This window comes from Eptatretus burgeri, chromosome 2 (assembly GCF_056783735.1).
Source record: "Eptatretus burgeri isolate ZD-2024b chromosome 2, Ebu_testis_v1, whole genome shotgun sequence".
Classification (NCBI taxonomy): domain Eukaryota; kingdom Metazoa; phylum Chordata; class Myxini; order Myxiniformes; family Myxinidae; genus Eptatretus; species Eptatretus burgeri.
The window spans coordinates 132,390,996-132,417,422 of NC_140962.1; the positions used below are offsets into that span (position 1 = coordinate 132,390,996).

Sequence of the window (26,427 nt, forward strand, 5' to 3'; positions counted from 1 at the left end):
TTAATTGTCCGCAAACTCGAATTGTGTCGGTGTAGCCCGACATTTTCGCGCGCTGTGCCGACACCAACCGAGGTGAACGCAGAGATTTCGTGGAAGACTTGCCCATGCCATCGATGCAAAAGATCATGATCTTGTGACGTGGCAACGGCAGGGTCATGCGCTTTGGTCACTAATAAGTGGAACAATATGCATCTGTGAACGCCTGTGACAGCGGAAATGCCGTTCAGAGGTGGAAGTTGCCGTTCGTTATCAGTGATGTTGCTCACACTTTTCGTACGTTTTATCACACCCTCGTGTCCCTGCTGGCTAAAGGTTTGTGTGCAAGTGCTCCCTATTTATCGATCTTGATTTTTCTCTGAATGCCGATGGCAGGGACACGTTGAGGGGAGATGAGCTCGACGAGAAACGATCCCGCGTTGACGACGTCTCCACTCCTGCCATGTCAAGTGCTGTCAGCATGGTGACGGCCGCTGCTGCTCCGCCAATGATCCCCACACTTCCTACTCAAACAACCGATACCCAGGCAACGCAGGCTTATGCCTACAATTGGTACCAGGTAGGATTGTCGCCGAGCTTGTGCCAGTTGCATGAAATAACGTTTTGGCTGATTTGGTTACTAGAACCACCGGTCAATTGTTACGCAATCCCCGAGATCCCACAAATGCCTTCACAATGTATACCTTGGCAACCAGAACAGTGTTAGGTTACCATGAAGCATTGATTTTGGCCATATCATAAAGGATTTGACTTCAGCATCCCAGCATCTTGAGCTTTGTTTCAGATGGGAAATGCCAAACAGGCTTGCTCTTCATCATTTCCATCAGCTACGCATCTCAACCCCTCGTTTATTCTCTTTCGGCTGATGGCTCTCGTTTTTTTCGGTCCTGCCAGTGTATCAGAAAGCTCAAGCATTGTGGAGTCATCGTGGACTGTTCAATGGCAGTTGGTTTGTTTTGAATTGAGAGCTCCTGCACTGCGCATCTGGAATTTCTCAAGTCCGAGGCCGTCACCATTTATTGGTTGTAATGTTAAGAAAACCCATTGAGCACAAGCTGTCTTTTTGTCCCATTGTGTACTGCTTTCCGGCCTGCCTGTGTTTGCAACTATTTTCCGACCTTTATCATTCATTCATCTCTTAAATTGCTTATTGTCATCTGCATCATCCACAAACAACAGGTGGTGGTGTTATTATTTTTTTGACAATCCAGGCCTGGGGGATTTTTGAGTCGCACCACCTTTTCATAGGTAGCATTTTAATGCCCATGTCGTCGCCATGAAGGCGTTCAGGATCAGTTGCTGTGGATAGGCCAGTGCAACATTATGACCAGAGTCTGACGGCCAGGTAGCTCTGTTTGCTTTTGCCATGTCCCTGAACATTATCTGTGACTGTTGCGAACGGAGTGTTAGCAAAACCCCAGCCAACTGAGTAATTCTCCTGGAGAAAAGCTCAACTTCCTGAGTCTTGGAATCAAAATCATCAACGTTGCTGCCCTCAGCCCGATTCAAATCCACCACCTCCGAGATGCCAGTCGTCCAGTGTGCTGTTTTGAAACCTTTCGGTGAGCTTTGATTGGTCCAACTGGAGCTTGCACAGCAACGAAAGTGTAAACTGACAGACACGTCTCTGAGATATTTGCAGGGCCAAGTCGGCTCGTAAGGAAGCATATCAAATCTACTCGGTGGTTAAACAACGTTCGATGTTGAGGTTGTCGTCATCTACATGTACAATCGGCTGATGCTGTTGGTTTGTCTGTCTGTACATCTCTCCTTGGAACAATGAAATTCTCCTTGGGGAGAATAAAAGTTGCTTAAAGTGAATCCAAACATTAGAAATTTTTTTTTATTATTTTCAATTACAGAATTGAACTGAGGCAGTGCATGGGCAACAGACCCGCTGCATCGATCACTCCCCAAAATATTTTATTTCCTGCTGGGAAATACATACCCCCCCCCCCACCCCCCCACCCCCATTTTAGAGCTCTTTGAACCAGCGCAATAATGAAGGCTTCCTTGTTTGTTTGTTTTTAACCACGGGCTTCTGCTCATATGTTGCCGTTGAAGTTATGATGGAAGACATTTTGTGCTCAGCTCACCTGTCTTGGCATTGTTTAACATGCAAAAATGTTTTTATTCTCTCTCCCCAGCCTTACAACTACCAGAGCTACCAGGGTACCTATCCTGGCTATACCAACCCTTGGGGTTATGGACCGTACTACCCCCCAACCTAATGGGGGGAAAAAGCACCCTGCTCTTTTGCCACAATGTACACAGTTCCTACTCGACCATCTGTTTCCCCTTTATCCTTTCCATTCCAGTTTTATTTTCTTTAAAATGTGTGTTTAAAAAAAAAAAAAGGGGGTGGGAGGGGTGAGGGGAAACGTGTGTGTGGGAGGGGGGGAGGGGGGGGAGGCAACACCTATTGCCATCTTAAGCAGTGTCCCTGTTTGGAAATTGCATCATTGGTTTGAGTATTAAAAAGATTTTTTTGCGAATATATCGTTTTGATTAATTTATTACATCCCATGAGGCACAACAGCTTCATCTATGAACCGTTTTCATTCGGAGCATTTCCAACTATGCAGCCACGTACAAGCACCACTACCCACGACCTTTTCCACAGAAGGAAAAGTTCATTTGTCAGGGAATGTCAATTAAGACAGAAGCACAATCGCCTTTACCAAAGCAAATTATAATTCCAGCCAAAACATTGCAGCTCACAAAAACAAATCATTTTACAATATATTTTTTCCTTTTAAAAAGGAACGTTACATTTTTGATAGAAGCTATCAGCAAAAAGTTAGCGTGATGAAGGGAAATGTATTATATTTTGTTTTGAGGGGGAATACACCAAAATTGCTGTTTGTATCTGTGATAACTTTTGTTATTCTATGAAGAATTGCCCACATATTGCATTTGGCTGTATAGCTTGGGTTTGAATCTCAACCCAACTATAAACTGTCATCACATTGGTTCCCAGGCAGGGTGAGGCGTAAATATGTGTGCCGTCCCTCGGATGAACGTTTTACCAGAGGACCCGTCGACTTGCACCGGTGGCGCTGGTGAATGTTGAAGATCCTACTCTGTCTTGTGCGGAGTCGTTATCACCGGCACTGGCAAAATCCCAAATTATTGCCATCACTGACCAGGTGCACTGCATCACTGGCCCCCCCCATTGTTGCAACCAAACAGCCATGTAAGGCACACTAATGATTGAATTTGAGTAATTTGCACATTCAGGACATGTTCGCCGACCAGAAACTAGAGCATACACTGCTGCAAATCCTAGGCTGTTTCCTATAGCGTGATGTATATTTTGTTTTAAATTGTTAAGCTGAATCTGTGTTGTTATGGGTTTTAAAAATTTTTTAATGATTGAGAAGCAAACAGCCAAGCCATGCAATTCACCCCAATTGGAGTGTCAAATATCAATTACGAGAAGGGAAATCCCTAATGGAATTTGTGAGAAACAGATGTCATGTCTGATGAAAGATTCCTTGCCAATTTAGACCAGACCAAGGCCTGCCTCTTGGACCTCAGCAGCCTCTATACCAGGTCATTAGCTTGGGAAGGAAAGCATGGCCGACTTGACACCGATTGCATTAGTCTGGTGACTGATTCATGGGCAAAGTCCCAGGTTAAAGGCACTTGATTGTGAGGTGAAACAGACGTCCTAGCGACATTGAGATGAATCACTCAAGCGTATGGACGGCTTTGCATTGCAATTTTCATCCATTTTCTAAATCGCAAAATACTCCAGGAATCAAAATTAATGATTTGGCGTCACACGTGCCATAGTCTCCCGACACATCTGACCAGAATCACGATTTGAGCTGCACGACCCTGCAATGATTAACTGATATCTTACCCTTTCTTCCCGTCTCCAAAAGTGAAGCAAGTGTATGGAAAACGACATTAAACCAACAGCCCCTTGTGGATTGTGGCAGTCATGACAAGCAATTGAAGGGGTGGGGGGAGAGATAATTTCCAAAAATTATTTGCAAATTTAAAAGACGATCTCAGCACCTCTCTACAACGTGGATGAAATAGCAAGCATCGGAATCGGAGTTCTCAGGAAAGTATGGCTCAAAGTCGGCGTAGATATTGTGCTTGCACTTGCCTTTGAAGGCCTCTCGAAGAAGGGTTGTGAAGTCGTTGAGGCGATGGGGGTAATATGACAGACGGAACCTGCTGAGAGTTTCATTTTCGGGAGCCTGAGTTGGGACATTATGAGACTGAGACCTGCGGTGGGGAGGGAGTAAAGGAGTAACATGCACATTAAAGATCAGGTGAGAGTCTGTTCACTCATTAACTACTACTGGTACTCAGATGTGTCGGTATGACATCATGCTTGGTTACTGCAGGCCACTTACAGCGTGGTGGCAAGATTAGCCATTTCAAAAATCCTTTTTGCCTTGAACAATTAACAACTTGGGGTCCAGCACCGTGAACTGTATGCACCAAACGGACCAACCTTTTCTGTGTGTTATGTTCATTGGTACCGTTCCGAATTGAAACCGGTTTATAAATCTCGTTAACATCCGAGTTGTTTGTTTTTTTTTACACCTTGTTGACATGTTGACAAATATTCTTACGACCTGGCTTTCTTTGGTGCTATAATTATGAAAATATTTGATCTCTTGTAATCAAATACTGTATTCAAAACAACTCGTAAGCATGTGTGTCTCATCTCCATATGTGGGTTTCAGAAGGTGGGGAACGTGGTCCACCCAGGTCTTGAAATATCCTCCTGAGTTGTGGTGAAGGATCGTGATTCATGGGCGAAGTTTTGACATTGTGTCGTTCTCAGTGTTTTGTCCCGAGAGTTCCTTTCACGATCGTCACCGAGCCCCGGACAGCCTCCAACTGTAGTTTGTTTGTGGAAATGTTCCCAGGGATGGTTTATAGGATCTTTGTGAGGTTCTTCTTTATCATTCCCTTTCTTTCAAGTATCACTGGTACCATTCTGGCACACTTCAGTTTTCAATCTTTCTCTGAACGGAATGTCTAGCAAACCCTCCTATCATACAGTCATATACAAAACATACTGCACATAGTCAAGGCTCGTGGAAAAGCCAGCACACTCAACGGATCAGGGCGTGACAGACAAAACCAGGACGCAAAACACGCTTGCATGGAGTGAACAAGTTGGACACGAAGAAATTTCCAAGGAGGGACAACTAGAAATTTGGAAGGAGTGATTTGGGTGGGGTTAACGAGGGTAGAAAAGATCATGGTTTTGGATTGGGGACGATCTGAGATGGTGATGAGCAGTTTTCTTGACCTGTAGGGAAGAAAGATTGAACATGAGGAGGAAGTTTATTTCACAGGTTGGGAGGGGGGGCGGGGGGGAACAAGAGGAATAAATGAGTGGAGGTGAGCAGCGATCCTGGATTTCGGTAGCTTTACCAGAAGGGGGTTGATGGTGGATGTATGAGCCCTCTAGAAATCTGGTGGAAGAGGTGAGGGTGCAAGACCACAAAGGAGGTGATGGAAGACAGAAAAACCATTGACCTGTCTGCGGTGGTGAAGTGATAGTCCCAATCGACGATCAGCTTCATCGCGGGTGATTCCAATGATCTTGAAAGCCTTGGTTTCCATAGCATCAAGATGCGAGGCAGAAGCCAGGCCAGAGGGGGAGAGCAGTTCTGCATCAGGTTGTGGATGAAGGCCTTGTGAGTGGATAAGAGTTCAGGTGTGCCAAGGAACTGGCTTTGGAGGCCAACTTTGAAATGTTGTTTGCCCAAGAAAGATCATGGCTGATAGACCCGGGAGTTTAAAAGGCTGAACCTCCTCAAGCGGATTTTTAAGAAAGTAGATAGGAGGTTTTGTTAGACATTCCTTTTAGCGAAAGATAGTGAGAGTGTGAGATTTGTCAGGATCGAAAGACATTGTTCTTCTGGTATTGCAGTTTGAGCATGGCCTTTTTTAGTAGTAGGTGGTCTATTGATCTGGAGTATCCTCTTTTCGATCTCTTCTGTTCTACCTCTCGGCCTCCTCGTTGTGTTAGGTGGTGGTACATCGTTTTTGTGATGATTCCTGTTAAAAGTTTGTATGTTGTTGGTAGACAGGTTATTGGTACGTATTTGTGAGGTAGTTGGGTTTCTTCAGCTTTTGGGATGAGGAAGCTGTTGCCTTGTGTGAGCCATTCATCCATTTCCTGATCCCCTTGGATAAGCTCATTGAATGCTCGAGCGTAGTGATCGTGGAGAGCATCAAATTGCTTCAGCCAGAAGTTTGGGATCCCATCTGGGCCAGGGCTTTTGAAGTTTGCCATCTTTAAAAATTGTCTTTTTTTTCTGCATCAATTACTGGGGGCATTTCCTCAAGATGTTGCTTCTTCTCCAGGTTTCGGATTCATTTCGCCTCCTTATTGTGTTCTGTTGGATCTTCATAAATTCCTTTTCAGAATCGTTCCAGTTCATCTTTTTCAGGAGAGGATGACACATTCTTGCTCCTTGGTAGATTATTGTTGGGTTGTTTTCAAACATCTGGGCCAGTTTTCTCCTGCTGTTGGCCATGTAGTATTATTACAGCGCGGCAACATCTCGCTGTTATATAATTGGCTATTCTGTCCTGTGTCTTCTGTCACACTTATGGCCGCGTACGTCCCTTTGATCTGAGGGTTATAAATAGAAATTTGTCCATTGTCACAACTCTTCCCATCATGCATGCTAATTCACCGTGTCTACATTTAAATTTTATAACTGCAAAATTGTTTCATCATTCTTAACCGAGACTTGTACTGCCCCCAGCCGCGCGATATCGAAGTATTCGCTTCTTGTTTTATTTTATTTTTTAAATTTTCTTTGCTATCATTCTTGTTTTGAATTTGTTTTCAATACTCATTAACTGTACGTTTTTTATTTTTTTTTGAATAAGGCTCACCGAGCCGCGCCTGGATGGGTTTGAGGATCGAGGAGTAGCAACTGAAACCCGAGTCCGATCCAGGTTCCTCCTGATTTCATCTTTTGCTTGTTAATTACATAACACACCAGTACACAAACACAAAACAAATCCTGGTGAGGGTCTGCAATCTCTGATTGCTCTTTCTTGATGTTTCTGTTCTTTCTCCCGCCCTCACATGACACAAATAATTCAAGAGGTACTGGTTGTAATAGAGGCACAATTATAGTCAGTATTTTCCGAACAATAGAGGTTTCTCACTGACGTAAGCTGGTGATGTTACCACGAGTTGGGTCAACCATTTTGTAGGTCAAGATTCTTCATCTGGATCTGGATCGGAATCGTTCAGTGTCGAGAGAAATAGCTGGAAGTGGTTCTAGCTTATCGAATGTTGTTCGTCATTTAAATAAGCAGAGTAGGCATTGGTATATCCAGAAATTAGAAGTCGTTGGGGGTCAAATATCCCAAGAGGTTGCTGACCCTCTTGAAGGAGGATGTGAATGCGGAGAAGCTGCCTGACCTACTGGACCCTAATATCTACAATGATCAAGTAAACACTGAACCTCTGACTACATGAAGGAGGCTATGAAGGCTTGTAAGAGCCTGGATGGCTGCAAATATTTTGTGGCCGGCTGGGTTCATGGGATACGGATTTAGAACGTGCCAGAAAAACAGGGTGCTTTTGATATCCAAAGTAAGTACCAACCAATATTTTGTTGATATCCAAATCAGTAATGTAAGCTTCCAAACACACTAACCTGTCATCTATATTAGTGTGTGTGTGTGTGTGTGTGTGTGTGTGTGTGTGTGTGTGTGTGTGTGTGTGTGTGTGTGTGTCCATAACTCCAAAACTATAAAACTGAGCAGCTTAAAACTGCATGAATACTAAGAAAACTCCAAGGAAGTGCAAAAGTGAAAATTGGGTTAATTAAAACACCCCTTTTGAAGATAATTAACGGCCTTATTTAATTATATCCTTCATCAGGTGATCCTTGGCCACCTCGCTGTCTGGGGTGTAAAGGCGTTTCCTGAGTAACCTCGCTGGGGTCTGAAGCCGCCATGTTTTTTGGCCTTCTCAACCATACCTTGACTTGGAACAGGCCACAACGATTTCTTAATGACTTAAGTTTTTTGTTGTCTTTTTTCACTTTCCTCACTCATCTTGAATGCCTGTGTATCACAGCGACCAATCGTTGCATACATCACTTTTGTAAGTGCAATAGTTTTTACATTAGGAACTTGGAGCGATTTCATGCATTATATGACATGGCTTTCCACGATCCACTCTCACGGACTAATTAAAGTATATCATCGAAATATTATTTCAGTTTTGAGAATCAGATATCATCTGGACCAAATAAGTGTCCAAATCTGTTATGAAATCTGATAATTTAAAGAAATAACGAGTCTTGTAACCAAGCCTATATACCTATTTACTTTAAGCAAGCAAGGTTATGTTCCCTCCTCCATACATACACAAGAAAATGTGACATTTCCAAAGAATTAAACTTTTCTTTTTCTCCTGTTTGGAGAATTATATTGAGTGAACAAAAAATTGAGGAATGTGCCAAAATTAACCAGCTTCATTGAGCTATATGATTGAATGTATTCACTGCTCGACCTCGTGCCATTTCCCCTAGAGGGACTGCCTATGCATATCGTCTACCAGATCTGTATATTTTCGGAGGTTTCGCAAGGTTCTCGACAGGATATCGAAGCAAATCTGGTAAAAAATGGACTTTTAAAAACAAACAAACAAGTTATGTTGGCACGGACCCCAAACTGATGTACCACGTGACACGTGCACGGACGAGCAGGCAACATGGCGGATTTTCTGCAACGTTTATTTCACGGGCAATGTCTCCGGGGTTGTTCTGTGTATTAAGCAGCAACTCTTTTGTGGATAAAGTCATTTTATTTCATTAACTGATGCGTGCGCAGTAAAGACCGGCTTTAAAGTTATAGGGATCCTATATGATATGTAGCGACAGCCTGGCCAACCGTTCCTTATCAACCATTTAATTGGAGTGCTTGCATGAGTGCTTAAGCCACTTGCTGAATGCCTTACAGTCGATTGCGGGAACACCCTACGTCCTAAGCGAATCATTCCCTCACTGCAGACACTTGCTTGCCACGTCACCCTGAGTGAGTGGTTTCACGCTCTGTCACCCTGAGCAAGCTTTCCGTCAATTAACACTCCATCGCATGTCTGCCTTCCCTTCCTCTCACCTCACTGTCTTCTCTCGCCCTCCCTTCTCTGTCCTTGCCCCTTCACCTCTTCACTCTCCCCGGTATCTCCCCCCTCCTTCTCCCCCCCCTTTTTCTCCCCCCCCCGCCCTTTTCGTATTACCGTCAGTGAAGCGACAGGTGGTATTTGCTGGTATAAAATAATTGTAAATACACTTCCTTGTGGTTGTTGTAGTACTTTGTGTAAAGCCTGGTGTTGGCTTAGTGGTTAGGGTGGCTGGCTTGGGATGTTCGGGTCCTGAGCTCAAGCCCTGTTGGCCACTGAATTTACACCAGGTGGGGTTGACCCAGCCTGCCATCCTTCTGAGGTCGGCAAAAAGAGTACCAATGTACTGGTATAAGGGCACCGCATCAGTGGCACAATCGTGCCCCAATAAAATGACAGCTACCTGGCAGCCAAGCTGCCATACACAAGAAGAAGCATCAAAGACCCATGAGAGCTATATGATTCAATCATTAAGGTTTCAGGGCACCGCTGGATCTGGATTCTGTGTATCTTCCACCGTCCATCGCACATCTGCCTTCCCTTCCTCTCACCTCACTGTCTTCCCTCCCCCTCCCTTCTCTGACCCGAACATTTGATCCCCTGTGGGGCAGCAATAAAGCAAAGTGGGATTTCATCTTCTAAGATAGAGAAGTTTGTACACGCATCACATGCAGGACAAGGGCAAAGGAAGACTTCGCGGAAGCTTTTCATGAATCGCTAGGACAGTCGGAGACAACTGATGACAACCGACAATATGGAAATTTAACCTGCGATCCCAGCATCCTGAGCTATGTGCTCAGGTAGGAGCACCACAGTATCAAACTAAATGGGGAGCACTCGGTGGAGTGCAAAACCTCCGCCGCCAATACTGCTAGGTCACTCAAGTGAATCTGATATCCTATTCATTCAATTTGACGTCAACAGTGCTCACAGAGTTATAGTTTGCAACTTTCCCTTTTACTTTTAACTTTTACATACTGAATTCATTTGTCATAACTAGATTCCTTGAGACAGAAATTGATTTTACCTGGGTATATCCACCTGAAGTTCCAAAACCAGCCGCAATTATAATTTTGGCATGTTTTTTGTTGGAAATCACTTATAACATGTAGAAATGCAAAAAAAAAACAATCGAAATTTTGTTGAAAAAAAAGTTGCAAAATTTTTTTTTTTCTTTTTTTCTCCAACAATTTTTTTAATTTTTTTTGGTTGGAAATCACTTAAAACATGTAGAAATGCAAAAACAAAAATTCAAATATTTTTTCAAAATGGCCACTATAGTGGCCATATTGGACTTTGGACCAAGTCCAAAAGCTAATGGCATGATCCTTGGACCAGACCTAACCCCCCCCACCAAGTTTCGTTGAAATCCGTCAAGGAGTTTTTCCGTAATACTGTTTACAAACAAACAAACAAACAGAAAGGGGTGAAAACAGTAACCTCCGTCCATCTTCGATGGCGGAGGTTAACTAGAGGGGGAGCACTCGGGAGAGTGCAAAACCTCCGCCGCCAATACTGCTGCGTCACTCAAGTGAACCTTATATCTTATTCATTAAATATGATGTCAACAGTGCTGACAGTTATAGTTCTTTTCTCCAACATTTTTTTTTGGGGGGGGGGGGGTTGGAAATCAGTTAAAACATGTAAAAATGCAAAAAAAAAATCGAAATTTTGTTGAAAAAAAAGTTGCAAAATTTTTTTTTTCTCTAACAATTTTTTTTTTGGGGGGGTTGGAAATCACTTAAAACATGTAGCAATGCAAAAAAAAATTCCTTTTTTTGGGGGGGGGTAACATTTTTTTTTGGGGTGTTGGAAATCACTTAAAACATGTAGAAATGCAAAAAAAAAATTCTCTATTTTTTTTTGGGGGGGGGGGTTGGAAATCACTTAAAATATGTAGAAATGCAAAAAAAAAAAAAAATTCTTGAACAATTTTTTTTGGGGGGTTGGAAATCACTTAAAACATGTAGAAATGCAAAAAAACCCATTTTTTTCTCTAACAATTTTTTTTTTGGGGGGGGGACCAAGTCCAAAATTTAATGGCATGATCCTTGGACCATACCTAACCCCCCCCACCAAGTTTCGTCGAAATCTGTCGAGGAGTTTTTCCGTAATACTGTTCACAAACAAACAAACAAGCAGTCAGAGACTGGTACTTACGAAATCGTCAACTTGACCTCTGACCTTGTATAATAAAAGCTGTCTCTGGAGAAGGTTGCGACGCAAACCAGAAGTTTCTAAGATGATTCTGTACCAAACCATCAAAAATCGAATGTTTTGGATGTTTGACCTCACTGTGACCTTGACCTTTGACCGATTTTGACCAAAATCTAATCAGCGCTCGCCACCACCCTACTGAATCACATGGTGTAATTTGACATTGGTAGCTTCTTCCGTTCTCGAGTTATCTGTACCAAACCATCAAAAATCGAATATTTGACCTTGCTGTGACCTTGACCTTTGACCGATTTTGACCAAAATATAATTATCAGCACTAGCCATCACCCTCCTGAATCACGTGGTGTAATTTGACATTGGTGGCTTCTTCCGTTCGAGTTATCGTGCCTACAAACAAACAAACAAACAAACAGAAACGGAAGGCATCAATATACTTACGAAATCTTTAGATTTAGATTTCTTTAGATAAATTTAGATTTAGATAAATCTTTAGATTTCGTAAGTAACAAACAGAAAGGGGTGAAAACAGTAACCTCCATCCATCTTCGAAGATGGCGGAGGTTAATAACCCATTTTATGCTGCACATTATACTTTAAGATTAGATGCTGCACATCAGCTCACCTCATTCTTTCTTCACTAGCTTCCTTTATGTTGTCAAGCTCTATGGTGTAGTCCAGAGTCACCATGTGTGGCTTGGCGTTCACCCACAGCACCGAGGTCGTTATATCCTTCGTGAGATCACTCTGTGAAGGCAGGTACATGCTACTTGGTTTCTGGACCTAATCCGATGCATCTGACTATTTGCTTCTTATTGTTTGGCCTCTTGTCTTAGTTGAGCAACAAAAAGGTCCGTGACGTACATTAAATGCATGATGGAATACATCAAAACATGGATGTTCCTTGTTCACCTTAGAGGGACCACCGTTGTGTGATTGACGGGTGCCAATGTGCAGGTGTGATCAGCTGTTCATGGGTTCAATTCAAAACCGGTGCCAACATTGCATCCAGCTATGTCTGTCTGTGAGTTACGATAATGATACAACTAGCCTACCTTGTAGTAGATGTTCTTGCCCTGTGGGGCATGCCCTGTGGCAAGAATGAAATCGTAGTTCCGGTGGTCAATGATCAACACCCCACCTGGCCGTACCATGCTTGCTATGTTTTTCAAAGCCAGATTCTGAGACATTTGATCCCCTGTGGGACAACAACAAAGCAAAGTGGGATTTCATCTTCTAAGATAGAGAAGTTTGTACATGCATCACATGCAGGACAAGAGCAAAGGAAGACTTCGCGGAAGCTTTTCATGAATCGCTAGGACAGTCGGAGACAACTGATGACAACCGACAATATGGAAATTTAACCTGCGATCCCAGCATCATGAGCTATGTGCTCAGGTAGGAGCACCACGGTATCAAATAACCCATTTTATGCCTTTTCACCATAGTGTTAAAATATCAGTGACGTTTGTTCACCTTGGTTTTCTCAGCACGCTAATTATTGTCTGTTACTTAAATCTTGTTTTTTTTTTTTATATATTCTAAGTGCAGGAGAATGGTAATGCCCACGATCATTTAGAACAGCCTGTAACAATGGAAGGAAGTAAGAACCAACCTCACCATGTGTTCACCAGATCAGGTCTGGGGCAAGTTGATGATCTACACCCTGAAGACTATTAATGAACCATTTGGGTTATTTTTTAACCGACAATGCAAAAGTGGCATGACATTTGTCTTATGACTGACGACTTCTTTAAGATTACAATCCAAATCCAGAACACCGCTGCCTGCAGGTGAATTTTAACCCACATGGTATCAGATATCAGTCCATTGTCCTCACCGAAAGGTCACCACTGCACCCTGGAAGCTGCTTCGATTTCAGCAATAATTGGCATCAGTTCAAGGGCCTCAGTGAAGCAACTACATCAAGTTTCAAAAAAAAAAAAAAATTAATTTCACAAAGCTGAGGATAACACGATGTCTTATTTGGGTACCAAGCCTTTGAGGCTGCGTAACCTATTGTTTTTCTTCTGTTTATTAGCCCCCGTTGGACTTCGCTTATGGATTTGGTCTCGATTTTTGTGTGTACGCGTGCGTCCACAACAATATCTTGGACATGTAATGACCGATTTCATTAGTACTTGGCATAAAGCCAACACATTTTAGTTTACATATGCGCAGCATTTTTTGTTCTCGACGTCAAATCAAAGATGGCCGACTGGCAGCCATTTGAGTAAAAACAAACAAAACAAAAAAAACCCGGTGTTTAACACGTCCTCAACCGTTTCTCAGACATGCATTTACCGATGTTGTTCAAACTTGGCACACACACAATGATGGCTTACATATGCACTTCATTTATTTATGTTCTTGAGATCAGATCCAAGATGGCCGACTGGCGGCCATTTTGTTACTCAAATGTGTCCCCAACCATTTTTCAGACATGCATGGTCCGATTTTGTTCCAACTTGGCACAAACACAGTACATGATGGCATGCACATGTCCCCCCCCCCCTTTACTTTATTTTGCGATCCGATCAAAGATGGCTGACTCGTAGATTGGTGGCATTTTAGTTATTCATAAATATGGGCTCACCGTTTAACTCCATACAGCAAAATTACTCAAAGAACGGGGGTGATGACATTTTACTTGTTCTTCTTGGGGTTTTTTTTGGTGCCGGCAATTTTCGGGTTTATTCCCTTTTAAAAATTGATTTTCTCGGCGACCGTTGTCCGATCGACACGACATTTTCACCGAAGTATGGCTTTTTTTCATAGACTTTGAAAGTGATAAATATGACATCACAGGTCACGTGGTACGGGCGCCATCTTTGAAAACCCGAAAAACTTTAGACCTCTCCGCATCTCCGAAACAGCACCATGGGGAAAAAAAATTGAAACTTGGGAGATGGCAAGTGCTCCCATTGGGGAATAAGTGTGATTTTTCGTGACGTCATCGGTGGTCGTGTCCTGGTGAAAATTCGACACGTAGAATGCTGCATCCGAAAAAATTAAAATTTATTGAGCATCATCTACACAACAACGTGGTTCGGCAGACATTGTTTTTTTATTTTAATTTTTTTAAATATAGCAATGTTTTTCTCTGAAACGCCTGAACAGATCGAGATGAAACTTGAAAAGGTATGACTGCCTATACATGGTGAACAAAAAGTTCCATTACTTTTTTGACGTAGGTCACATGGTTCATGCCTGGTGTTGGCTTAATGGTTAGGGTGTTGGGTTTGGGATCCTATGATCCTGAGTTCAAACCCCACTCGGCTGTTGCATGAATACCAGGTGGGGTGAACTCTGCCTGTCATCCTTCCGAAGTTGGCAAAATGAGTGCCAGCTTGCTGGTATACTGTGTCGGAGTGGCGACCCATCCAGGATTGTGCCCAATAGCCAAGGAGACTGCTTAAGCAGCATCAACGCTCTGCACAGAGTATGGTCCCCATGGATTTACTTCTTGAAGGAAAACTTTGTAAGTATCGTCTACCACCGTTGCTGCATATTGTGTGAAAATGATGACATCATGTCACATGGTTTGGTGGCCATCTTGGATATAATTATGCACCTTATCTGATTAATATGAAACTTCAAAAGTGTGATCCCAACCCAATTAGAAGCAGAATCTAAATTTATGTCTTAGGTCATGGGGTTCAGCAGCTAAATTGGATTGAAAATTAAAAAAAAATCTCTGAAATGGCTTAACGGGTCAATACGAGACTTTATACATGTGACTGCCTATCAATGACAAACAAAAAGTTCCCTGCCTTTGACGTCGGTCACATGATTTGGCAGCCATATTGGATTGAAAGAAAATATTAAATAATTTTTTCTCTGGCACCGCTTCACCAATCGATGTAAAACGGCACAATTATGATCTAGTAGACGTGTGGAATTTATATTTTAAATTTCAACCCAATCGGCCACATGGTCTGGCAGGCAGAATTTTTTTAATTCTTTGAACCCGAGAAGTTTTGTATTTTTTTTTTTGAATAAAGCTCATTTGGCTGCACCTGGATGGGTTTGAGGGGAGAGGAGTAGCAATTCAATTGATACTGCCGATGCCCCCAGAAAATATGGTCACCTGCGTACGTGATAGATGGAACATGGCCTGTTACTGGGTCCCTAACTTATCAATCCCACATCGTAGAGAGACGTGTGGGGCGACGTTAGACTCAAATGAGTCCCAGTTTATCCTCTGCACCCATTTATTGTCGTCAGCATTTATTACTTCTGTTGTCGTCAGCACCCTCTGTTGTCAGCATTAATTACTTCGTGTTCAGGTTATTTAAATGCCAATTCAATTGATACCGACAATGTCCCCAGGAAAAAGGGCCAACTGCATACGCAATAAATAGCTTGAACGCAGCATGTTACTCGGTCCGTAACTCGTCAATACCCGTGTTGTATCAAAGCAGGACGTCTTTGTACCCGGTCATCACTGCCAGCAGTTATAAAGTGGCAGTTCTAGTTGGCATTTAATTTATAATTGAGCAACTTGAACGACAATGACTTCAATGAAGAGACAAACGAAGCAACAAGTGACGTAACCCACCCTTGAAATCTGGAAGATGAGCGAAGGAGTTTCCAAGGCAGATTACGGCATCAAATCCATCTCCTGGCTTTTCGATGTCATGTTGCAAAGTCAGCCAGTTGGCTTCTTCAATTACTGGAGGCAACACAAATGCGAGTGGATGAATGGATTGGAACTTTTTGTTTTTTCTTTTCTTTTTATCTTTCACCAATCTGCCCAAATAGCAATACAGTCATCATGTTCATCAGATTTCCTTTGTTGCGTAAAGCAAATGCAATATTTCAAAATGACTTCAGAAGACCACAGATGTCTTCCTTTAAGGTCAAGACTGAAGACTTCCCTTTGGTTTTGAGGTTTGCTGCTGCACGTACTCCATTTATCAAATGCTTGTTCCTTGCGCCGACGCCAGCGTTCCTTGAGCGCGTACTTCAGCATCTTGTCACTTGCATCCACGCTAGTCACTTGGAACCCTTCCTCAAGGAGCATGATGGAGTCCACCCTGTGGATATGGACGGACACACACACGCACACACCTGCTGTTACGAGTAAATTTGATGCCGTTTCAATTGTTCCTAAAATGTTAATTTTGGCAGATTGCTCAGTTAAACAGAGCTCTCCTTCACCGAGAAAATAAAATCAATTTTTTTATTTTTACAGGATGGAAAGGCATTGCTGAAAGAAGAACCACTGCTTTCACGTCTTCAGGACATGTAGACAGAGTTTTTCCTTGGCTCGGGAGGACAATGCAGAACAAGGAGCCACTCTCACGCAGGATACTCAAATGGTTCATTCTTCCCAGTAACCTGGTATTCATTTTGCTGACCTCAGAAAGATGACAGAATGAGTCAGCCTACCTGCTGTTGTGCTCATTGAATGACAGGTCCTCAAACTCAGGACCCTAAGATCATAAACTAACACCAGCATGGTGGTTGTGGTGGTGGTTGTGGTGTTGTCTTTTGTTCCTTCTCCTTCTTCTCCTCCTCCTCTGGAATTAAATTACAAATTTTTCCCACTGGTTGCATCATTACTGAGGCATGGCTGTGCCCAGATGCCTCCCCCACATGCAGTGGCCCTGCACTTGGCACTAACATTTCACTTTATGAGAAAATGTGAAAATGGGGGGGGGGGGGAATTTTTTTTTTTCCAAACTGCATCAATAAACTGTAGAACCTCCAACCTTGTAGCAATAAAACTAATTGTAACCCGAATATATGAGTGTCACTGCTCGAATACAATCCATCGTACAGTACGCTGAGCAAGAGTGCTTACCAATGGCCAAAAAACACATTTCATCACCAAATGACCCAATTTTTAGCTTATCAGGAATTGGAATTCCAGATAAGGTATTGACATCGTGCACCGTCCGTCCGACTCCTGTTTCAACTTCTCCGGCCAAACTGCTGGGCTGATCCGGCTGAAATTGGGCAGCAACGTTCCGCTCCTGACTGGCAACGGGGATTGCAAAGTTCATTCTGGTCATGTGACTGGAAGTTGGTCAAAATGTTGGACATAGTGAATTCCTTCAAAATTTTTCTTCTCTAGACCCACCAGAGTCAGAATGTTACCAATAGTGGGTTACAACATTAGGCCAGGGTAGGGATGTTAAATTGCGAAGGCCATGCCAATCACGTGACCAGAAGTGTGTCAAAATGGTGGCCTTTGTAAATTTTTGGGGAAAAAAAATCATGTAAATTCCTTCAAAATTTTTCTTCTCCTGACCCACGAGTCCGAATGCTACCAACTTTGGGTTACAACGTGAAGCCAGCGCACCAAATAAGCTACCGGTCCAGTGGTCCTGTTTTTTTTTAGTATGATCTAGTTTTTGTGGGGAGGGGGAGGTCGGGTGTTGACATTTGTCCCAAAATTTGCTGATGGTGAGACCATTCTCCTTCTCTCATCACCCCCCCCCTCCCCTACCTTGTGAAGGATACATAACACCTGGTGCACGATACCTGCACAGTCCAGGACAAAGACCACTGGATGGTCAAAACGTCAGACGAGAACCTTTCCTGCTGGGTTGCTCTGCTCCTGTCTTTGGCAGTGCCTTCACTTTTGAATATGGATGTTCCCAACTGGGAGCAGCTTTTGTTGCAAATCTAAGCAAGTTAATCAATTAGTGCAGGTCAGACAAATATTTACTGGCATGTACGTGAAGTTTCGAAATAAAGTAAAGTATCGGTCAACATCACGTTTTGTTGTCGGTATCCCACTGACTTCCCACTGAAAGGCAAACAGCGGTTGCATCACCCTCGACCAATCTGGAATTTATCCGAGGATGTTCTCAAATAGAACACATCTTTCAATCCTGATAAAAACTCAGTCTCACACTATCACTCCAGAGGTCAAATGAGCCCACCCATTTATTTCCTTGGTCATCCACCGGAAGAGGTTCAGTCTCTGGGATGTCTGGTTCTCAACATCAGCCTTGACCTCTACTGGGCTGAACACAGCTAAGTTGGCCTCCAAAGCCAGCCGCAGACGAGACATCCTCAGTCGATCCACGTCTTTCCATTGAAGATCAGAACTACTCACGGTGTACAAGGCCTTTGTCCGTAGCTCAATGGAGTCCTGCTCTCCATTATTGGCTGGTGCCCCAGGATCACACCCGTCTCTCCTGGAATCTGTGGAATCTAAAGCTCTCAAAATTATTGGAATCTTGCGTGATGAGGTGAAAGGACAGCGTCTGTTGCTCTCACATTGCAGGCCTTTGAGCAGTCGAGCCTGCACCATGTCCAAATTACAAATTCCTGCTCGAACCTACATCAGCGGCAAAGCCGTTCCATCAGCCGATGCCGCTACTCGCAGCCTTGTGCTACAAACCAAAGAAGAAGATGGTCCCTCCATTCTCCACCATCTATTCTTCAACATTTCTCCCTCTGCTCTCTCAGTCCTCCAGCATTTTCCAAAAACTCTAAGAAGTGCGTTTTCTTCCTGTAAACTCCCTCCTGGTTCAACTTCCAACATCCAGGCTTTCTGCCGTCTCAACTCTTTTTTCTTCTCCCGTTTGTGGAATCGCATTCCTGAGGCTGTTTCATCTCACCCTTCCATTCTGGGCTTCAAGCATGCGTTACATTACCATCTCATGATGTCACCACCACCATCCCCTCCATTCTCTCCTGTGATCTTTTCTACCCACATTAACCATGCTTAATCTAACCCAACCGTCCTACCTGCAGATTACTGTTTTTCCTTTCCTCTCTCATCTTTTCCTACTTGTTTACTCCCATACCACCCATTGTATGCAAATGCTTCCCAACCACTGTTTGTTCCCACCCATTGTATGCAAATGTGTCCCAACTGTATGTCTGGTGTTTGGTTTGATGGTTAGGGTGGAGGGCTTTGGATACGAGGGTCCTGAGCTCAAATCCCGCTTGTATTGGCTGTTGAATCAATACCAGGTGGGGTTGACTCAACCTGTCATCCTTCCGAGGTGAACAAAATGAGAAGCAGCTTGCTGGGATGATTGAGCCATTTGAGTATCCAGTGTTGGAGTTGCTACCCATCCAGGATTGTGCCCAATAGCCTAGGAGACTGTGTAGGTAATACCGATGCTCTGTACAAAGTATGGTCCCAATGAGAGAGAGAGAGAGAGAGAAAGAAAGAGAGAGAGAAAGAGAGAGTGAGAAAGAGAGAGCGAGAAAGAGAGAGCGAGAGCGAGAAAGAGAGAGCGAGAGCGAGAAAGAGAGAGCGAGAGCGAGAAAGAGAGAGCGAGAGCGAGAAAGAGAGAGCGAGAGCGAGAAAGAGAGAGCGAGAGCGAGAAAGAGAGAGCGAGAAAGAGAGAGCGAGAAAGAGAGAGCGAGAAAGAGAGAGCGAGAAAGAGAGAGCGAGAAAGAGAGAGCGAGAAAGAGAGAGCGAGAAAGAGAGAGCGAGAAAGAGAGAGCGAGAAAGAGAGAGACAGAGAAAGAGAGAGCGAGAAAGAGAGAGCGAGAAAGAGAGAGCGAGAAAGAGAGAGCGAGAAAGAGAGAGCGAGAAAGAGAGAGCGAGAAAGAGAGAGCGAGAAAGAGAGAGCGAGAGCGAGAGCGAGAAAGAGAGAGCGAGAAAGAGAGAGCGAGAGCGAGAGCGAGAGCGAGAGCGAGAGCGAGAGCGAGAGCGAGAGCGAGAGAGAGAGAGAGAGAGAGAGAGAGAGAGAGAGAGAGAGAGAGAGAGAGAGAGAGAGAGAGATTGGAGAGAGAGAGTGGAGAGAGAGAGTGTCCCAACTATTGTCCATTCCTTCCCGTTGTATGCAAATGTCTCCCTACTATTGTTTATTCCTTCCCATTGTGTGCAAATGTCTCCCCACGATTTACTTCCCATTGTGTGTGGATGTGTCCGCACTATTGTTTGATCTTCCCTATTATATGCAAATGTCTCCCCACTATTGTTTATTCCTTCCCATTGTGTGCAAATGTCTCCCCACGATTTACTTCCCATTGTGTGTGGATGTGTCCACACTATTGTTTGATCTTCCCTATTGTATGCAAATGTCTCCCCACTATTGTTCGTTCCCTTTTCACACTATCTTCTCGCTCTTACATCATGACCCTCGATTTTGTTGTGGGGGGTGGGGGGGGGAAGCCATAAACATTCGACAAGTGAAATACAATGTTAGGAACCTGAATCACCTCTTTTGTTGCGAAAATCATCACAGTCACCATGAGCAGCAGGACATAATTCCTCAAATTCCCATCAAAGCCCATCGGTTCGCAAACAACCCAATTACAAAGTTTCATCGTTGAGCAGTATTGTGGCTAATTCTGCAATATTTTCAGAACAATTAAAATAATTTTTTTTAACTTCATGACGTTTTTACCAGCTTTAGGTCGTTTTGTTTTTAGGTCGGTAGGAGATGACTTGGTGTGAAACAAGATGGACACAGAAGGAAACTCTCAAGAAGGAAAACTGGAAATTTTGAAAGAGATGGGCTTGGTGGAGGACAGGGATTTGTAATTTCTTCATGGTGCCCACGATAGTTCGCCTACTCTTTGCGAAGGACACCGTAGCATCTTTAATGTCCACAAACTAGTCCTGGCAGGTAGGAAGTCCAGTTTAAGGTCCATCCGAGGAACGCCACACACATTGACGAATCACCCTCCCTGTGAAACACCAGGACGACAGTTTATAGTTGGGTCGGGATTCAAACCCAGGCTAGACAGCTTTTGAGGCGAGTGTACGTACTCGCAGTCCATCCTACCAGCCCTTCATTAGGTGGACATCAGTTGGTCATACAAAATACTTGTGTCCAGTCGGTAGGTTTCATTTCAACAGATAAACTTTTCATACCATGACCAAAATCGAATCAATTCCTCCTTGTCGCACACCCAAAGTGTCCACCAAGTTTTGTCCAAATCCGTCGACAACTTTTTTGAGATATCCTGCTCACAGACAAACAGGTGTAAAAACATAACCTCTGTCCGCCTTCGGTGGTTGAGGTGAAGATTGCTTTGCTGTATTTGGGGCCAGCATGATAGTCCACAGGTACAGGTACTCTCCTCAAAGCTGTCTCGTCTGGGTTTGAATCCCGACCGAGCGAAAAACTGTCATTCCGACATTTCACAGGTAGTGTGATTCATCAATGTGTGTGCCGTCCATCGGATGGACGTTGTACTGGAGTTAGTCCACCAGCATTAGTTGGTGCACGTAGAAGATCCCACGGTTTCCTTCATGAAGAGGAGGCGATCTATCGCCGGCTCCCAGACAAATGACAAATTCCTGCTCCTCTGGTCAAGTATCTTGTGTCGGAGTGGTGACCCAATTTCAATCCCCAAGCTCATGAAACCACCTTGGAAACCTGATTCCTTGATCAAATGACATGATGAAGATAAACATGAGACTTTCATATCAATTACACGTAAAATCTATGGAAAATGATGACAAAATGACCAAATGGAATTGACAGGTTTTTTTTGAAATCCACGACAAAGATGAAGTGTGCTGAACATTTCCATGGACCTTCAAAATCCCTTACAACGCTCCAAGAAAAACCTTTCAGTTCCTGACATTGCAGACACCAACAATATCACCGACTCATCATCCCCAGACGACAACACTGTCATGATGTCAACAATGAAATCATCCACATACTACTACCCTGTTATGATGTCAACAATCAAACCATCCCCATACTACTACACTGTTACGATGTCAACAATGAAATCATCCCCATACTACTACCCTGTCATGATGTCAACAATCAAACCATCCCCATACTACTACCCTGTTACAAAGTCAACAATGAAATCATCCCCATATTACTACACTGTTATGATGTCAACAAAGAAATCATCCCCATACTACTACACTGTTACAAAGTCAACAATGAAATCATCCCCATACTACTACACTGTGATGATGTCAACAAAGAAATCATCCCCATACTACTACACTGTTATGATGTCAACAATGAAATCATCCCCATACTACTACCCTGTCATGATGTCAACAATCAAACCATCCCCATACTACTACCCTGTTACAAAGTCAACAATGAAATCATCCCCATACTACTACACTGTTACGAAGTCAACAATGAAATCATCCCCATACTACTACACTGTTACGAAGTCAACAATGAAATCATCCCCATACTACTACACTGTGATGATGTCAACAAAGAAATCATCCCCATACTACTACACTGTTACGAAGTCAACAATGAAATCATCCCCATACTACTACACTGTTATGATGTCAACAAAGAAATCATCCCCATACTACTACACTGTTATGATGTCAACAAAGAAATCATCCCCATACTACTACACTGTTACGATGTCAACAATGAAATCATCCCCATACTACTACACTGTGATGATGTCAACAATGAAATCATCCCCATACTACAACACTGTGATGATGTCAACAATGAAATCATCCCCATACTACTACACTGTAATGATGTCAACAATGAAATCATCCACATAATACTACACTGTCATGATGTCAACAATGCAATCATCCCCATACTACTTCCCTGTTAGGATGTCAACAAAGAAATCATCCCCATACTACTACACTGTCATGATGTCAACAATGATATCATCCACATAATACTACACTGTCATGATGTCAACAATGATATCATCCACATAATACTACACTGTCATGATGTCAACAATGAAATCATCCCCATATTACTACACTGTTATGATGTCAACAATGCAATCATCCCCATACTACTACACTGTTATGATGTCAACAATCAAATCATCCCCATACTACTACACTGTCATGATGTCAACAATGATATCATCCACATAATACTACACTGTCATAATGTCAACAATGATATCATCCACATAATACTACTGTCATGATGTCAACAATGATATCATCCACATAATACTACACTGTCATGATGTCAACAATGAAATCATCCCCATATTACTACACTGTTATGATGTCAACAATCAAATCATCCCCATACTACTACACTGTTATGATGTCAACAATGATATCATCCACATAATACTACTGTCATGATGTCAACAATGATATCATCCACATAATACTACACTGTCATGATGTCAACAATGAAATCATCCACATAATACTACACTGTCATGATGTCAACAATGCAATCATCCCCATACTACGACCTTGTTATGATGTCAACAATTCAATCATTCCCATACTACTACCCTGTCATGATGTCAACAATGCAATCATCCCCATACTACTACCCTGTTATGATGTCAACAATGCAATCATCCCCATACTACTTCCCTGTTAGGATGTCAACAATGCAATCATCCCCATACTAATACCCTGTTATGATGTCAACAATGCAATCATCCCCATACTACTACCCTGTTATGATGTCAACAATGCAATCATCCCCATACTACTTCCCTGTTAGGATGTCAACAATGCGATCATCCCCATACTACTACCCTGTTATGATGTCAACAATGCAATCATTCCCATACTACTACCCTGTCATGATGTCAACAATGAAATCATCCCCATGCTACTACACTGTTACGAAGTCAACAATGAAATCATCCCCATATTACTACACTGTTATGATGTCAACAAATAAATCATCCCCATACTACTACACTGTGATGATGTCAACAATGAAATCATCCACATACTACTACACTGTCATGATGTCAACAATGAAATCATCCCCATACTACTACACTGTTATGATGTCAACAATGAAATCATCCACATAATACCACACTGTCATGATGTCAACAATGAAATCATCCCCATGCTACTACACTGTTACGAAGTCAACAATGAAATCATCCCCATACTACTACACTGTTATGATGTCAACAATGAAATCATCCACATAATACCACACTGTCATGATGTCAACAATGAAATCATCCACATAATACTACACTGTCATGATGTCAACAATGCAATCATCCCCATACTACTACACTGTTATGATGTCAACAATGCAATCATCCCCATACTACTACCCTGTCATGATGTCAACAATGCAATCATCCCCATACTACTACCCTGTCATGATCTCAACAATGCAATCATCCCCATACTACTACACTGTTATGATGTCAACAATGCAATCTTCCCAATACTACGACACTGTTATGATGTCAACAATGAAATCATCCCCATACTACTACACTGTCATGATGTCAACAATGCAATCATCCCCATACTACTACACTGTTATGATGTCAACAATGCAATCATCCCCATACTACTACCTTGTTGTGATGTCAACAATGCAATCATCCCAATACCACTACCCTATCATGATGTCAACAATGCAATCATCCCCATACTACTACACTGTTATGATGTCAACAATGCAATCATTCCCATACTTCTACCCTGTCATGATGTCAACAATGCAATCATCCCCATACTACTACCCTGTTATGATGTCAACAATGCAATCATCCCCATACTACTACCCTGTTATGATGTCAACAATGCAATCATCCCCATACTACTACCCTGTGATGATGTCAACAATGCAATCATCCCCATACTACTACACTGTTATGATGTAAACAATGCAATCATGCCCATACTACTACCCTGTCATGATCTCAACAATGCAATCATTCCCATACTTCTACCCTGTTATGATGTCAACAATGCAATCATCCCCAGACTACTACCCTGTGATGACGTCAACAATGCAATCATCCCAATACTACTACCCTGTTATGATGTCAACAATGCAATCATCCCCATACTACTACCCTGTTATGATGTCAACAATGCAATCATCCCCATACTACTACCCTGTGATGACGTCAACAATGCAATCATTCCCATACTACTACACTGTCATGATAGCAACAATGCAATCATCCCCATACTACTACACTGTCATGATGTCAACAATGAAATCATCCACATAATACTACACTGTCATGATGTCAACAATGAAATCATCCACATAATACTACACTGTTATGATGTCAACAATGAAATCATCCACATAATACTACACTGTCATGATATCAACAATGCAATCATTCCCATACGACTACACTGTCATGATGTCAACAATGCAATCATTCCCATACGACTACACTGTTATGATATCAACAATGCAATCATTCCCATACTTCTTCCCTGTCATGAAGTCAACAATGCAATCATTCCCATACTACTACACTGTCATGATGTCAACAATGAAATCATCCACATAATACTACACTGTCATGATGTCAACAATGATATCATCCACATAATACTACACTGTCATGATGTCAACAATGCAATCATCCCCATACTACTACACTGTTATGATGTCAACAATGCAATCATCCCCATACTACTACCCTGTCATGATGTCAACAATGCAATCATCCCCATACTACTACACTGTCATGATATCAACAATGAAATCATCCACATAATACTACACTGTCATGATGTCAACAATGCAATCATTCCCATACTACTACACTGTCATGATATCAACAATGCAATCATTCCCATACTACAACACTGTCATGATATCAACAATGCAATCATCCCCATACTACTACACTGTCATGATGTCAACAATGCAATCATCCCCATACTACTCCACTGTTATGATGTCAACAATGCAATCATTCCTCTACTACTACACTGTTATGATGTCAACAATGAAATCATCCCCATACTACGACTCTGTTATGATGTCAACAATGCAATCATCCCCATACTACGACTCTGTTATGAGGTCAACAATGCAATCATCCCCATACTACTACCCTGTCATGATGTCAACAATGCAATCAATCCCATACTACGACACTGTTATGATGTCAACAATGCAATCATCCCCATACTACTACCCTGTCATGATGTCAACAATGCAATCAATCCCATACTACGACCCTGTTATGATGTGAACAATGCAATCATCCCCATACTACGACCCTGTTATGATGTGAACAATGCAATCATCCCCATACTACTACCCTGTCATGATCTCAACAATGCAATCATCTCATACTTCTTCCCTGTTATGATGTCAACAATGCAATCATCCCCATACTACAACCCTGTCATGAAGTCAACAATGCAATCATTCCCATACTACTACCCTGTTATGATGTCAACAATGCAATCATCCCCATACTACCACCCTGTCATGATCTCAACAATG

At 42.6% G+C, this 26,427-nt stretch overlaps 2 protein-coding genes and 1 long non-coding RNA gene across 6 annotated transcripts in view; 2 read left to right on the forward strand and 1 right to left on the reverse strand.

Moving 5' to 3' along the window:
* Positions 1-2,494, forward strand: part of PRPF39 (pre-mRNA processing factor 39) — a 61,134-nt gene extending 58,640 nt beyond the window's left edge. For 2 of the 4 annotated variants that reach the window (XR_015055456.1, XR_015055457.1), the window contains exons 14-15: positions 373-556; positions 2,145-2,245. Coding sequence is in view for 2 of the 4 variants with exons in the window: in XM_085871297.1 (XP_085727423.1) it covers positions 373-556; positions 2,145-2,228 (268 nt within the window). In the remaining 2 variants the exon portion in view is untranslated. Of the gene's footprint in view, positions 1-372; positions 557-2,144 lie in introns of all 4 variants that reach the window. The other 2 variants (XM_085871297.1, XM_085871298.1) reach the window with 1 other exon arrangement.
* Positions 1-26,427, forward strand: part of LOC147033175 (uncharacterized) — a 388,661-nt gene that overhangs the window by 89,862 nt on the left and 272,372 nt on the right. The gene's annotated exons all lie outside the window — the stretch shown is intronic.
* GNMT (glycine N-methyltransferase) overlaps positions 2,497-26,427 on the reverse strand; it is a 63,070-nt gene continuing 39,139 nt past the window's right edge. Inside the window, exons 2-6 of the mRNA XM_085871299.1 lie at positions 16,223-16,350; positions 15,873-15,986; positions 12,367-12,509; positions 11,937-12,058; positions 2,497-4,239 (exon numbers count right to left, since the gene is read on the reverse strand). Of these exons, the coding sequence (XP_085727425.1) occupies positions 4,017-4,239; positions 11,937-12,058; positions 12,367-12,509; positions 15,873-15,986; positions 16,223-16,350 (730 nt within the window). The 3' untranslated portion in view covers positions 2,497-4,016. The remainder of the gene's footprint in view (positions 4,240-11,936; positions 12,059-12,366; positions 12,510-15,872; positions 15,987-16,222; positions 16,351-26,427) is intronic.